This window comes from Octodon degus, unplaced genomic scaffold (genome assembly GCF_000260255.1).
Source record: "Octodon degus isolate 3935 unplaced genomic scaffold, OctDeg1.0 scaffold00060, whole genome shotgun sequence".
NCBI lineage: Eukaryota > Metazoa > Chordata > Mammalia > Rodentia > Octodontidae > Octodon > Octodon degus.
The window spans coordinates 6,500,031-6,515,525 of record NW_004524636.1 but is presented as its reverse complement, the minus strand read 5'-3'; the positions used below and the strand labels follow the sequence as shown (position 1 = coordinate 6,515,525).

Below are 15,495 nucleotides of genomic sequence, written 5' to 3'. Positions count from 1 at the left end.
TACTCCCCAAATTACATTTTCCCTTGTTTCAAAAATGTTTTAATATACATACTAATTTGTTTCATTTATAATACTAGTTTATCTTAGTCCATGGAGAAGAAAATTTTGTATCATTTATTGATTACCTTTTTGTAAGATTTTTTAATTTATGTTTTGTATTTTGAGTATGAGTAACTACTTTGAAGATAACCATACACAGTGTATTAATCATTGTCATTCACTTATTGTTGCTATGAAATTTTGTTTTATTTTTCATGACATAATAAATGGAAATAAAGAAACTCTTCTTCCCAAAGTGGGGGAAAGACCAAGATAAAACTATTAAAAATCTGATGAAATAATATGAAAAGTAGAGGAAAACAAAAACAAAATAAAAAAGAACTTCAAAAATGCAAATAATAAAGAATTTAAAAATATATTGCAACTGAATCAGAAGTTTTCTGTGAAAAATAAAAGCAAAGTATAAAAGAACCCTAGTGATTAAATATGTGACTTTCGACTTTTTTCAAAAGGAAAGATCTCCAACACTAAAGGTGAGATTTCTGAAATCCCAAATGAAATGATTAAATAGTTAAGCCGCAGTCGGTGACACTTTCCAGAATGTGAAACAATGACAATAACAGCACGAAGACAAATGGAAGAATATGAGTACTGGGTAGAGACCCAAGTGCCATTGGTATCCCACTGAGAGGGCTATCATGTGGCAAAAACAGAAGATCTAGAAGAAGTTATTAGAAATAGGCCAATTTGAATCTGGGTAACATAAATCATTAGACTGAAGGAACAAATCACACTCTAAAACATTCCTTACAAAATGGCAGCAAAATAACATGTGCCTAGAGAAAATGCACATGAAACTGTTCAACTATAACCAGATGTGAAGATGCAGGTCAGTCCGGCAGCAGTCTTCACGGTGGTCCACAGTGGCAGTGGAAGAGAAGGGAGTCACGTTATAGGGGTGCTCAATCTGCAGTGTCCAACCCGATGGCTCTAATCATTGTTCCTACCTGCAAAGACGCTCAGACACTACTTTTTGTCCCATGAATCCTCCTGTAGGCACGTGCACAGACATGCACCCCAAGGAAATGAAAGTGTAAGTCAAATCAGCGCAAACAGCAGAATACAAGGTAGTCAACCTGAGAGATTAGAAACAAGCATAGAGGGTAAAGGAAAGCAGAGGACACCAGGAGTAGCTGTAGCAGAATGGCAAGCAAGTAGTGAGCTCCATGTACTTGCTTCTGGGAAGAAAATACAGTGGCTGAAAAGGTTAGAAGAATTGAAAGGTTTGAAGATGCAGGGCATAAAAAAGACAGAAAATTAGGAACCTAGGAAAAGATGCTGTGTGATAAAGAATACCTGTTTCAATTACAAAATAATAATAAAATGTAAAATCTGAACCAAGTAATAGTATAAGAAAGGTCTTATGACCTTTTTTACCTGAATATAATGTATTTTGGTCATAACATTCCCCACTACCCTCTCTTATCTTGAAATGTTGAGGCTAAGTCTATCTCCCCAGTGGCTCAGAAATCCTCAGTGAAACCTCATAGGATTCACGAATGCTTGGATTAAAACAGATAGAGAAGAATAATCTCATAAAACATGTTGTATATTTGACATAAAATGAAAATGTCACCTGACATGGAGTAAATAACAAAGTGCCTAACAATACACAGGCTTATAATTGAATAAATAACATGCAAATTACAGGTGCTCCTTAATTTACATGATCATGTCATGATAAATATCATAGCTTGTTCTACCCTGTCAGACATGCTCAGAACACTTACATTAACCTTCAGTTGAGCAAAATCATCTAACACGAAACCTATTTTATAGCAAAATGCTAAATACCTTGTGTAACTTATTGAATACTTGTTTCCAAAGTGTTCCACCAACACACTGTCTTGTGGAGTGTTGGTTGTTTGTCCTTGTGACCCTCTGGCTGATGGTGAGCTGTGGGCTGCTGCTCTTGGCTGGTGCATGTGGTGTTGTGCTGCTTGTTGCTAACTCAGGAAAGATCACAATTCAAAACTTGATTTGGTTTCTACTGAGTGATGTCGCATCACTGCAAAATTTAAAAATTTTTAAGGCAAGCCACTGGAGACCACATAAAGTTGGTAAACGCTGCCAACTCAGATCAGATGACTTTTCATATTTTCCCATTGTATTTTGGAGTTTGCCGTAACATTCCTTAAGATGGAGTTAACAACAACAACAACAACAACAATAATAATAATGTGCCTTAGGAATCTCTCTACCACAACAAAGTACTATGGACTAGGTGGACTATTAACCAGAAATTCCTTTTCTTATGGTTCTGGAGGGTAGTGGTCTGGGTTTAGGGTGCCATCATAGAGAGCATCCAGGGGTTGCCCCTTGGCTTACTGGTGCTTACCTTCTCTCTGTGTGTTCACTGGATCTCTTTCACTTTTGTGCATGGGGTAGGGTGTCTCTTTCTAGCAGGGCCCAAATCTCAAGAGACTTGACAACCTCATGAAATCACTCAATCCTATATTCCCCCAAATATCCCATCTCCAAACACCATTCCAATGCAAAGTCAGGGCTTTCGCCTATGAATTTTGGAGAACACGTTCAGTATATAACATAGGCTTAACATTTGCGTATATCTCTAATTTTAGAAAAATATTATTATAAAAAAGGAGTAATTCACTGTTGGTATTCTATGAAATGCAATTGGAATAAAGATATGATGACCTCAAACTTTAGAAGCATCAGAATTGTAGGATTTTTCTATGTATCTTTTAAAATTATGCCTAATTATGTCTGGCTTTGATTGCCATTGCTAAATTAATGGATATGTATAAGCTTCTACATTTCCATGGTTATGTCTTTTTTTTTTGTGGTACTGGGGATTGAATTCAGGGACCTGTGCTTGCCAGGCAAGTGCTTATTCTACTGAACTATCTCCCTCGCTCTCCATGCTTATGTCTTAAAGACTGATTTCACTACAATTTTGAATCAATTGGTTTTAATTATTACATCTGGAGTTTGAAATTTGAGAAACAGCATTGTTATCATAATAAAATACTAGCAAATGTTTTATTACTGGGACCATGCTAAGAGTGGTCAGTTAGAATACAAAACACTTTAAAGCATATGTTAGAAGTTGATTTAAGTTAAAAGTATTATAAAAGTAAATTTCCAGAATCAATATATTTTGAAGCTTGATTAGAAATTTAGCTTAAATTTTAATATTATATTTTAAATAAAATTCAATGAACAAAACACATTTAATTATAGAACAATATAACTTTAAATATTGAAGTTATTACAGTATATATTAAGAAGTTTTGGAATAGGCATGGTCATTTCCTGTTACACCAAAATTACTCACCATTTTAGGTATTCTTTCATGCCATTCAAATTGTAGTGGCACAATTCTGCTAACTTGCTATGATCTTATTAATTTAAAAATATATAGCAGGAGTAAATCCTTACACAGAATACTAGTAGTGAATTACTCCTTTTTTATAATAATATTTTTTCTAAAATTAGAGATATGTGTAAATGTTAAGCCTATGCTATATCCTGACTATTTGTAGCATGGTCCCAGTAATAAAACATTTGCTAATATTTTATTATGATAACAATGATGGTTCTCAAATTCCAAACTCAAAATGTAATAATTACAACCAATTGATTCAAAATTGTAGTTAAAATGAATTTTTACTGTAGGACAATTTCCTATCTATTGATAATGTTATTTCATAGTTAAATTTTTATAAATGTTAACATTTTTTTGGCCACTAATATTCTATATCTAACACTGGGGCATATTTTTATATTAAGAGTAATGAACATGTGTGTGAGAGACGTCAGTCTTTCTTTGACTGGAATTCTGGGCCCTCCAAGCTGAAACCTTTTATTTATTTATTTATTTATTTATTTATTTATTTATTTATTTATTTATTTATTTATTTGGTGGAACTGAGTATTGAACTCAGGCTCTTGCACTTGCCAGGGAAGTGCTTATTCTACTGAGTCATCTCCCTGGCCCCCCTTTGTTACATTTTAATTTCCACAGTGGTTGTTTCTGTCTTTCCAGGCGATGATGCCAAGGAAGCAGTTAAATGTGGTGTGGATGGAATCTTGGTGTCCAATCATGGGGCCCGACAACTCGATGGGGTGCCAGCCACTGTGAGTCTCTGCATGCCCTGGGGTTTCCTTTTGGAGTTCCCATTCCCATCTGTTTTGACTGTCTCTAGGTCCGTTTCTACTTTGTGTCTGTTTCCTGAGATTGCTCAAGATAAACTATGTGTAAATAGATGTGATCTTGTATTCTTAACAGCATAGAATTACCTTCATTTGCTAGTACAGGTAGTTTTGATTAGCCCAATGTATTTATTTGCAAACATATAAAAAAAATTCCTGTTGAATAGTAAGACATTTGTGGATAGGGCTTAATTTTGTAATTAGATACATCAACAGGTATAATTTAAAGCAGAGTATGGAGAGAAAGATTAAGTTATGAGAGTTCAGAGAGTATCAATTGGTAAACAATTGTAGGAATTAGCATAAGGCTTTAGAGGAGCTTGAGATCTTGGGTGCAAGTGTGACAAAAAGGCAGAAGAACCAACTAAAATTTTTTTGGGGTCACTGAAAATCTGTACAGAGGAAATGGGGAGCAGAGAAAGCTTTCAGGAGTCCCATGGCCCAGCATGAGGGAAATAGAGTCCACTGCAAATGGGCTGCTCTAGCGAGTTGTGCAGGGCCTTCAGTACACACTGGAATTATAGGGGGAAGAGTCATAAAGCCTAGACTACACTCCAGATCAGTGCATCAGAATATCAGCACTGGGGGGAGATGCATAGGCACCAGGAATTTGAAATGTTGCCCAAGAAATACCACTGTGCATCTCTGGTGTTTAGATGCTATGTACATTGTGTTGGTCAAATCATAGTCCGGGTAGATAAAGTGATTGAAAGTGACCTTCAAGGTATGGTACTCAGCTAGAACTGTGCAGAGAACAGTTTAGTTCCAAAGGAGACCAAGGTCAAGGAAAGCAACAGAGACTCTGGGGCAAATTTTAGGATCAAGCATTGCATGATAAATAGATCAAAAGTCACAAAGACACATACATAACCCTGGAGGGGATTTAAGGAGTCCATGATCCAGAATGGATGGGAGGAATTGCAGATGGGCATTAAAAATATTTCTTTATGTGATGGCTACTTGCAAGGGTTTGGGCATCTTTTAGATGAGGAAATTGATTTGCAAGTACCTTGCAGTTCTGTTCTAGCTCCACACAGACCCCTTAGCTTTGGAGATGTAACCTTAAATGTACAAATGGTTGAAAAGGGAAGATGGCCAAGGGCCATATTACTGTGTTTTCAGTATCTGGTGAGATTGGTAGAGTCTTGAGAAATATTATGAATATTATGAGTTGTTGGACATGAAACCAAACAGCCTTGATTAAGAGCAGTCTTATACATTGATGTTTGGCATGGCAAGAGACAAAAATGAAATACCATAAGTGGTTTTGAAGGTTCTATTGGCAAGGAAATAGAAAGGATATACCTGCACTGCTGTGTGGCAAGGGGATTGACTTCTGCTCTGAATTGTAGTTTTCTTATCTTTTAAAATTAGACATCTATTAGATGATTTCATTGATGTCCTTTGATATAAAGAAGCCCAACCAGAAGCAGAAGCCCAGTCCCCAGCAGATCTCAGCCCAATTGTTATGAATGATCTTATGTAGAAAAAGTAAATGAGTAACACTGAACACAATTATAATAAATCACTAAATAATGTGGATGGATATTCCAGACCATGACCTTTCTCTGGACAAGATCATTATCTATCTATAATCTATCAATCTATTTGGTTTGTCTGTCTGTCTGTCTGTCTGTCTGTCTGTCTGTCTGTCTGTCTATCTATCTATCTATCTATCTATCTATCTATCTATCTATCTATCTATCTATCTATCTATCCTGTTTTATCAGAACCATTCAGTTATGGTTATTTATATAGACAGCTGTAATTGGAATGACTGACTGGATTTATCCCAACTAGAAACAGCCTAGGTCAAACAACTTAGCCAAGTAGAATTAGACTTGGTTCACTGCAGTAATGGGTTGATCTGACTATATTCATAGACCAGTTGTGTGAGTCAATGGCACAGAGGTACCTGATGTACAAACATTCAGAATTTCTTCTAAAGCATTAATGGCTGTCACTAACAAAACCAAAGATACAAAAATCATAAAACTGGGATTCATGAGATCTTTCCCACTCAGCCTCACTCCTGGAGACACATGTCTGGAGGGGATGGAAAATGTTGCCTGCAGGTGAGGAGAGGTGAAAGGCGATGCCCTTCTCTGAGTTGGGTGGAGAGCTGGTCACACTCTGAGCTTTTTCTCAGATTTATGCCTCACTTGTGTATGAAGACACAGACTTAGTGTGTGGGCCAAATTAAGTTTGTTTTCTAAAAATAAAATATAAATCTACTGAAATCAAATCTAACTCAATTTTAAGGGGAAAATATCTAAATGGTGCGGTTTATTTCCTTCTGGCTGAGGGAATATGGAAACTTATCTAAAAGGGCTTTTTGAGTTGTGGTCTCTGAGGCTGTTTTTAAAAAATGATATCCATCCCCATCGCATGCTCTGTGAGTGAGAGGAGACACTTGCTTGAGTTCTGCCTGATGCCGTAGTGTAAATTTAAGGGCCGTGATGAAATGTGGAAAAGGACCTGGCTGATGGGGAATGGTGTTTTTCTTTTGGCATGTGAGGTTTAAGGTGAATAGGCAAAGGCTTGAAGGAAGCTGTGGGGTAACACATTTCAGTGGCTGCACAGAAGGCCGCACTGTCCCGTGGGCTTGGTGATATCATAAGTGGGAGCCACAGGGACAGTGTGATGTTACAGCAGAGGCCCCAGCTGGGAGACTTGGGTTCATGGCCCTGTCTTGCCTCTCCTAAGTGACAGATGGGGGAATAGGCCACTCAGACTTTCATGTCTGAACCTCTTTGCAGTGTTGTGTTGGCTTTGAAAGAAAAGTGGCTGGACCATATGGTTTCTACATTTCTATAAATCACAGGATTCTGTTGTAGGGACAAACTCTTAACTCTAGGAGTCCTAGATGGGGAATTTATCTTCAGTTCATTTGAAGACACTGCATCTCTGAACTCTTGCCAGGCCTGTGTTATACTCAAAAGAGTTAAAACAGTACGTTTTTCATGAAGTCCTTCGCAATACTGTGACCCAAAGTGGCCTGGAAGCCATGGGGGAATAATATGATACAATCAAATGGATTTATAAAAGCTATAGCACTAGAACTTTTCAAAATGGGATCTAAAGACAGATTCTCTGAATATTTGAATTCTCAGAGCACTGTGCTTTTTCAACTTTGCCTTTCATTTTGATCCTAACTAACCTCAAACTATCTCAGACTTAAAAATATAACATTCTTTTCCACTGAAAAATTTTAACTGCATAGTATTTCTATCACATAAGTATCAGGGTTGTTAAATTGGTGTTCTAGGATATCAAAGGTTTTTTTTTTTTTTTTAATAAAGGGATCAATGGGTCTGGAAGTATAGCTTAGTGGTGGGCCCTGGGCTTGATCCCCATATCGTAAGAGGGGTGAGGGAGAAGAGAAATGAAATAAATAAAAATAAAAGTAGAGAAAGCCTATGTAATTCCACCTTTGATAACACTAGATGCATTAGTTGGCGTGTGCTGCATAACAGACCATCTGGCTAAAAAGCAATAGTGATTTATTCATTTTACAATTTTGAGATGACAATTTGGTTTGAGGTCAGCAGGAGTTTGGGGCTCTGGTTCTTGCTAAGCTCCTTAGGTGCCTGTGGGTATTGCTAAGTCTCTCAGGACAGCCTGGTGTAGTACCAGGCATGTGGCTCTGCACTGTGTCACATCTTCTAGAATAGCAGGTGGGCTTGCTGTCATGAGGTGGGAAGATTCCTAGAGTCATGCCAGGCCTCTTGAGATCAAGGCTGAGGATTGACTGTTTGCTTCTTTTGTGTTCTTTTGGTGAAAGCCAATTACAAAGCCACCTTAGATCCATTCTTATCTCACTATGAGCTAAGGAAATTACTGCTACCATTTTTGCATTTCAGCTGACTTCTGTGGACAGGGATGGTCTGTGCATGCCTTGTAGACAGCCCAGGTCTTCCGGGCCAGGTGTGATGGGTTGAGTCAGTTGAGGGTCAGTGACGATTTGTGGGCAGTGGCTTGGACTCTCGTTTGCTTTTTAAGCAGTTCTGGTTTTTATCTGATTTTGTATATGTGCAACTTTTTTTTTTTTTTAATTTGGTACAAGGTCTCACTACACAGTTCAGACTCCTAGTGATCCTCCTCCTTAGTGCTGGGATTACAGGCATGTGCTACCATGCCCAGTCTCAGTGGCCAGTTTCGTGCATCTGAGGGTGGGGCTGGTGTGGCATGTGGTTTCAGGGGGTCAGACCTCAGTCCTTGCATTTGCCTCAGCAGGCGCTTAGTCTGCTGAGCTATCTCACCAGCCCTGTGTAACTGTTTTGCTGTGAGCAAAGTTTCCATACGCAAAGTTTCAAAAATCAAAAATATAAGTGAGTGTTTCAGGGATATGTGGCACCTGAACAGCAGGAAACAGGTATAGGGCCTTGTGATAGTGTGTTTGTTTACTACATTTATTATTTCAGTGTGCCCTGATAGAGTTACTTTGTGTAACATGTGCTTTCCTAAAAATGCAGAAAAATAGGCAGATGAAAATATCCAGCAATGGATAGACTATTCTTGCCCAAAGGCACAGAAAACACAAATGTCGGCTCTGTTTTGTAACCCAGGATTCACAGTTTAATTATTCTTATTAGTTTACTTTTAGGCCAGATTGGCTATTGAAAAGAATCTGAATAGACTTGATTTGTGCGCCTTTGAAAAGGTGTATCGAACCCAATCGAGCTAATATTTTTCTTTGGTTCTGGTTTCAAATGGGGAAATATGCTTAATTATGGCTTGCATCATCGCTTGGAAATTGTAGCATTTATATGTTGATGTAAGTTGCCCAAATGTAAAAGGAGGACTATGTATAGGTAAGGGGATGGATGTAAATGGATCCAAAGCATGCTCGTGAAGGCAGAAAAGCCAAAAGGAAAGGGGAAAATCATATTACCTGCCAAACATTTAGGGGCCACATGCCAAGTGTTGCCTCCACTTCCTCTGACTCTGTAGCTGTGTTTGGTTTTTAGCCTTTTACATAAAACTCTATTTAAGTTTAGCCTCTAAAATTTTAAGGGAGAAGTGGGAAAGCATTTGAGTGATTTCAGCACAATTATTTCTGGAAAAAGTGCCCTTGAATAGATGGCAGCTTCTACAGCATACATTTTAAGGGGAATATGGACTTTGTTTGAAATTGAAACATTTGAGGATGAATGTGGATTATTTCTATAGATTTTCACCAACGGTATATATTTTTTAATACTCAACTGCAAAGATTTACATCAAATTAGCCATTGAGTCAGTTAGATATGTCCACATAATACTGTAAAACAAAAGGCTCCAAATTCAGTGATTTAAATTGGCAGTTATTTATTGCCTTGAAAATATGAATTAACAGTGGTCTGCTGATCCAGCTCTGGTACCAGTTAGTTTCTGGGCTCCAAGTTTCAGGTCCAGCTTGGCTTGCCTGGGAAAACTGCTTCCTGGATAACATTTAGGAGGCTCATGCTGAGAGAGGAACACCCCCTGGGGGTGCTTTACTTATGTCAAATGGCAAACCTGCAGGAGTAGGTAGAAATAGGTGAGGTGACTTAAGGACTATGCTCAGAAATGACCCTTTGTCACCTGTGCCCACACATTATTGGCTATATTAGACAGCTTTTCCCATTGCTGAACACAATATCTGACACTTGCAACTTAAAGGACAAGAATTTTATTTGACTCTTGGTTTCAGATAATTCAGGAGTGCCTGGATGGCTCCAGAGTGAAAATATGATGGCTGAAGGTTGTGGTGGAACAAAGATGCTCAGTCCACAGTAGCCTAAGAGTAAAGAGAGTAGAGAGAGTAGAAGAGCCAGAGAGGAAGGGGGGAGGACCAGATAGGGACCTCACAATCTCTCCTCCATTGCCCACTCTCACTCACACAGCCTCCCTAACGCCCTAGGTGACTCCCAAGCTAATCAAGTTGCCAATCCACTTTAACTGTCACTGTGGCCAAAGTAAGTTGCATGATTGAGGTCAAAATCAAGGAGTGGGAAAGTGCATTCTGTCTTATTTGATGGCAGAAACTGTGAGCTTTCCTTGGAAAAAGAAATGTGAAGGATCAAGAAGAATAAGGCAGTCCATCTCAAGAACCTCTAGCAGAGTGATGTGTTCTCGGCCTCTAACAGGAGCCCATAACCAACTGCTAATCAAGACAAGGACCTTTAAAGTGCACGTGGTCATGTGCATTGAAAACCTAACCCCCATTAACCCCAAAGCACAAGACCTCAAACCCAAAATCACCCCCTAAAAAAAATCCCAGAACAAGAAAACTTCAGCAAAACCCCTTTGTACAGTCTTTTCTAATGTATATCTGGATGCAAATCACGTTAGACAAACTTAGACAGAGAAATCAGAGACTAAACTACCCATCAGTAGCATGTTTGAACTTTTTATGTGCTGCTGCTTATATCATCTGACTATGAATTTTAACTATTGACTCACAATAATAATTATTTATTAAGAATAAATTGTATCAAGATACTTCATTTATTTTTATAAAGGAAAGCTATAAAAAGATCAAGTGTTTTAAAATTGTGCTTATAAAAAAATATCAGGAATAGAAAAAACAAACCGATGTTGGATTTTGAAAGAAAAATAAGCTGCTCAATTCCAAACTTGCTTGGCTTTTCAGGATCTCGCACTTGTACTTCTTACCTTTCAGAGGGCAGTCATTTACTGTGAGCCCTAGACTACTTAGCTTCTTTCTTTCGATCCTCAGCTGGGGGGCCGGAGTTGGTGGTTGCTGAGGGTGGAGTGGAATGGCAGCTCCTTATTAGCATTGCATTTTTAACCTCTTCTCTCCTCAGATTGATGTTTTGCCGGAAATCGTGGAGGCTGTTGAAGGGAAGGTGGAGGTGTTCCTGGATGGGGGCGTGAGGAGAGGCACGGACGTTCTGAAAGCTCTGGCTCTGGGTGCCAAAGCTGTTTTTGTAGGAAGACCCATCATCTGGGGCTTGGCTTTCCAGGTAATCAAACAGAGAAGTATACACCACAGGATGTTTCAGTAGCAAAATCCATGCACAAAACAGTCAGACTGATTTACACAGTAGTTCTACATCTTTTCCCTGCTTAGGGAGAGAAAGGCGTCCACGATGTCTTGGAAATACTAAAGGAAGAATTCCGCTTGGCCATGGCACTGAGTGGTAAGCTGTCATTCTCATGTAAAGCTTTCTTTTTGTCCATCATTTTATTCCAGAATCTTTGGTGGGGGGAAGTAGATACAAAGAGGAAGAAGATGGAGTCAATTCAGATACATTAGACTGGAAGTTGAGTTCGTATTGGTATCTCTGCTTAAGAACACTTTCTGAACTAATGGTTTCGACAGTGTGCACAGCCTCCTGAAGTCACTTAGCATCTGTCTCTAGTCTCATTGTGCATAGTTTGGTGAGTGAGAGGACCTGATGCTGCATGGTGCTCTTTCTCACCTCAGAACACAGGAACACACATCTAACTGGCCAAGGTACAGTTCAGCTTGGCTAAGTGGCTGCTCAAAGTCTTCTTGTCCATAAGCCGATCCCCAAATTCCCCCATGAAAGCTGTTCTGCCTGATGTCTCTCCAGCCTTAGTTCAGGTAATTGGTTTATGTGTCACTCCGGTTTGCACTGCTGTGACAAAGAACCTGAGATAATTTTAATTTGTAGGGAGGAAAGATTTATTTTGCCTCGATTTCAGAGGCTTCACTCCATGGTCATGTGACCCTGCTGTTGTAGGCCTGTGGTAGCACCAAACATGGTAGAAGCTCGTGGCAGAGGAAAACTGTGTATCTCCTGGTGGATGGGAAACAAGAAGAAAGAGAAAGATGGGGCCCTATTAGCCCCTCAATAGGCACACGCTTGGTGACACAAATACTTTCAATTTAGCACCATTCTCTAAAACTTTCCCCACCTTCCAAGAGAATCACAGGCTAGTGACCAAACCTTCATATTTATGTGCTCATTTTGGAGGCATTAAAGATCTGTGAGATATTACCAAAACATACTGTGAATATTTAAGTTAAAAAGTTACTACAGTAAAAATACATTGCCTTGAATACCCTTAAAATTTTTCCCTATCTCCCTTAATGCACTTGTACCATCATCCTTGACACTTTCTGAAGCAGTTCTGGACATGCTCTTTCATGGGTATCTTTTCCTTGGAGGCTTTGATGTGCTGAATTGATTCATAATGTTTACAACAATTCTTGCAGCATGAAAAACACTTCAACATGTCCTTTTCATCTTCTCATCAGACCTGGCATTGTGTAACTTCTGGTTTTTCCCCAATGTCAAAATGACCATGAAAGGCAAACACTTCCAATTGATTCAAGACCTCATGGAAGCCATGACAGGGCAGCTAAACTGCTTAAAAAAGTGGCAGGAACAGTGGGATTAGCATGTTCATACCAATGGAGAGTATTGTGAGAGGGGCTAAGGGCCATGTGTCTTTTATTGTAATGAATATATTTATTTAAACATTCACCATATTGATCACACCTGATAAATGATAGCACCATATTTTCAGATCAAACATCTTAAGTCAGTGACTCTTCATCTTTGCTCTCACACTGTCACATTTGGTAGAGAGCCATGTTAAGAATATAATCGAAGTCTGATCTCACGTATCTTCTCCACAGCCACCTCACTTGCAGGTGTCTTCCTCTGTTTTCTTGTCTTTCCTGCCTCCCTCTCACAGTCTGTTTTGATCACAGCTGCCATTTTGAACTTCATGCTACTCTTCTGGCCAGACCCTTTCAGTGGTTCTTGGTTTATTCCGAATAAATATCCAAGTCCTTATGGTGTTGCGACTTTCTCTACCTTTCTGTGAAGAGGTCTACTTGCATTGCCCTTGCTTCTTTTTTTAAAAAAAATAATTTTATTGAGAAACAAATATCAATGAGACAGCTTTACAACCAATTACTGGCACATTTTCAATAATTAATACATTGCATATTGTTGTCTTAGTGGTTATTCATTGTACAAGATGCAGACATGATATCCTGTCTCAAACACTATTATAACAAACCTCCCTATTCATTGAATTAAGAGAATGGAGTTGTATATCTACCCTAACTATTTTGAATACAGATACAAAGGGGTCGTTCATTTCTATCCCACTTTTTTTGGTTAGTTTTGTCAGAGAAGACCCTTACTTCTTCCAACTGAGTCACATTGGCATCCTTGGTGCTGTTTGCTTATGAGAATCACACTTCACCTTTGAGGGCCTCGCCCTTGTCCTCGAGGCTTTCCCCCTCCACCTCTATGTGATAACTTCCTTATGTCCCCAAGCTTTCCTACAAATTTTAATTTTTCAAGTGGGTCCACCCTGACTGCTCTGATTAAAACAGTAATCCATCTTCCAACTGCCCATTCAACTCCAGGTTTTCTTCTTCTGTTTCTATTTCCTTCTTTTCTTTAACATTTATTGCCCTCCCTATATAATGTATACTAAAGTTGATTTTTAGATAACAGTAATGTGTACTACTTGTTTCTCTTCTACAATGTAAGAAGCAAGAAGCAGGGACCTTTGTCTGTTTTGATTACTACGCTATTTCCAATGCCTGAAGCAGTGCTTGGCACATAAACAATAAATATTTGTTGGAAGAATGAATAAATAAATAAGTGCCATTATTACTTAGTGACTGTTTTGAGTTTGACTCAGAATGGACTTCTAGCTGCAGAAACGGGCCTTGAGTAAATTATCAGCTGCCCCATTTTTGAAGGTAAAGAGGGATCCTTTCTTGCGAGCCATATGATTCAGATCATCTGAATAGATAGGACTCTAGAGATGAACTGTCTCTACTCGCTACTGCGCTGAGCCTGTCAGACAGCCTTCACGAGAAGAATGCCATTCTGTGAATCCTCACTACGCATTTTAATTTGCTGCAGACATATCCTAAAAGAGAGCTTTCAGCCACTGGCTCTCTATTAAATGTGGCAGAAAGAATACACTCTTTGTGTTAATAAAAATATGTGCCAGTCATTTTGTGTTAAGGGCTGTTTAGGTAATAAAAATGGTCTCATGCCACATAAGATTTGGCAAGCCTACCTTGAATCATAAACCTTACATTTGTCAAGTTTTACATTCCTTGGGAAAACGATTACCTGCCTGATTATTATTGCATTCATCTCATATTAAATGTATGCATTATTTTTTCAGGGTGCCAGAATGTGAAAGTCATCGACAAGACATTGGTGAGGAAAAATCCTTTGGCTGTTTCCAAGATCTGACAGTGCACAGTATTTCCCCATCTGTATTCTTTTTTTTTCAGCATGTATTACTTGACAAAGAGACACTGTGCAGAGGGTGACCACAGTCTGTAATTCCTCACTTCGATACAAAGGGTGTCGTTCTTCTCCAACAGAATAGCAATCCCTTTTACTTCATTGCTTTTGACTTTTCAATGGGTGTCCTAGGAACCTTTTAGAAAGAAATGGACTTGCATCCTGGAAATATATTAACTGTTAAAAAGAAAACATTGAAAATGTGTTTAGACAACGTCATGCCCTGGCAGGCTAAAGTGCTGGAAAACAAAAGCTATCCTTTGGTAGAACTGAAGGTAAGGCATTGAGGTAAAATGATAGCGATTTCACTGTTTACTAGCCTACATTGTGTTCGAGTATTCTCAAAACAGTGGTTCTTAAATTGTAAGCTCCGATTGAAAATGCGTAGAACAACATGAGATTTGGACTTACATCTTGGAGAATTAGCACTGAATTGGATTGAAGTGGGAGTAGAAATTTTTATTTTCTAAATACTGTTATTTTCTGACACCCTGAGCTATGCTGTTTCTTTGAATGGAGATTTCCAGTGGCATGTTAAGTGTCTGAACATATGTAAATGTATTATGCTGTGCATTACCCCAATCAGGAAGAAATAAAACATTTTTTGGAAAGAATATACTCTATCTGGTCCATTTATAACAATACCAAGTTCAGCCACTTTAATGTCTAAACTCTAATTATTACCCTGTTCCCCCTATATATGCCTCATTAATTTCAATACTCCTAGTAGAACCTGTTCTTTATTTCTTTGCTTCTTTCTGATTTATTATCACATTCAAGCCCAACTACATGATTTGGGAGGACCATGGCAAATGGGGGTATGAAAATGTCAACCCCTTGAACATAAAGAAGTAACAAGCCCTTTGCTATTATTCTTAATCAATAGTGATGTCTTTTTTTCTATTTAATGTCATATTGCTTTGGGCATGGGAAGTGAAGGCCTTGTAAGAGGCCGAGTATAGACCTGTCCAGGACCCTGGGGGGCTCCCTTGCCTGTTGCCTGGACACTTCCAGC

General features: G+C 38.7%; 1 protein-coding gene across 1 annotated transcript in view; it reads left to right on the top strand.

Moving 5' to 3' along the window:
- The window catches only part of Hao1 (hydroxyacid oxidase 1), a 68,478-nt gene extending 53,390 nt beyond the window's left edge, over window positions 1–15,088 (top strand). The window contains exons 5-8 of the mRNA XM_004634288.2: window positions 4,070–4,161; window positions 11,028–11,186; window positions 11,294–11,363; window positions 14,356–15,088. Of these exons, the coding sequence (XP_004634345.1) occupies window positions 4,070–4,161; window positions 11,028–11,186; window positions 11,294–11,363; window positions 14,356–14,426 (392 nt within the window). The 3' untranslated portion in view covers window positions 14,427–15,088. The remainder of the gene's footprint in view (window positions 1–4,069; window positions 4,162–11,027; window positions 11,187–11,293; window positions 11,364–14,355) is intronic.
- Window positions 15,089–15,495: the final 407 nt, after the last annotated feature.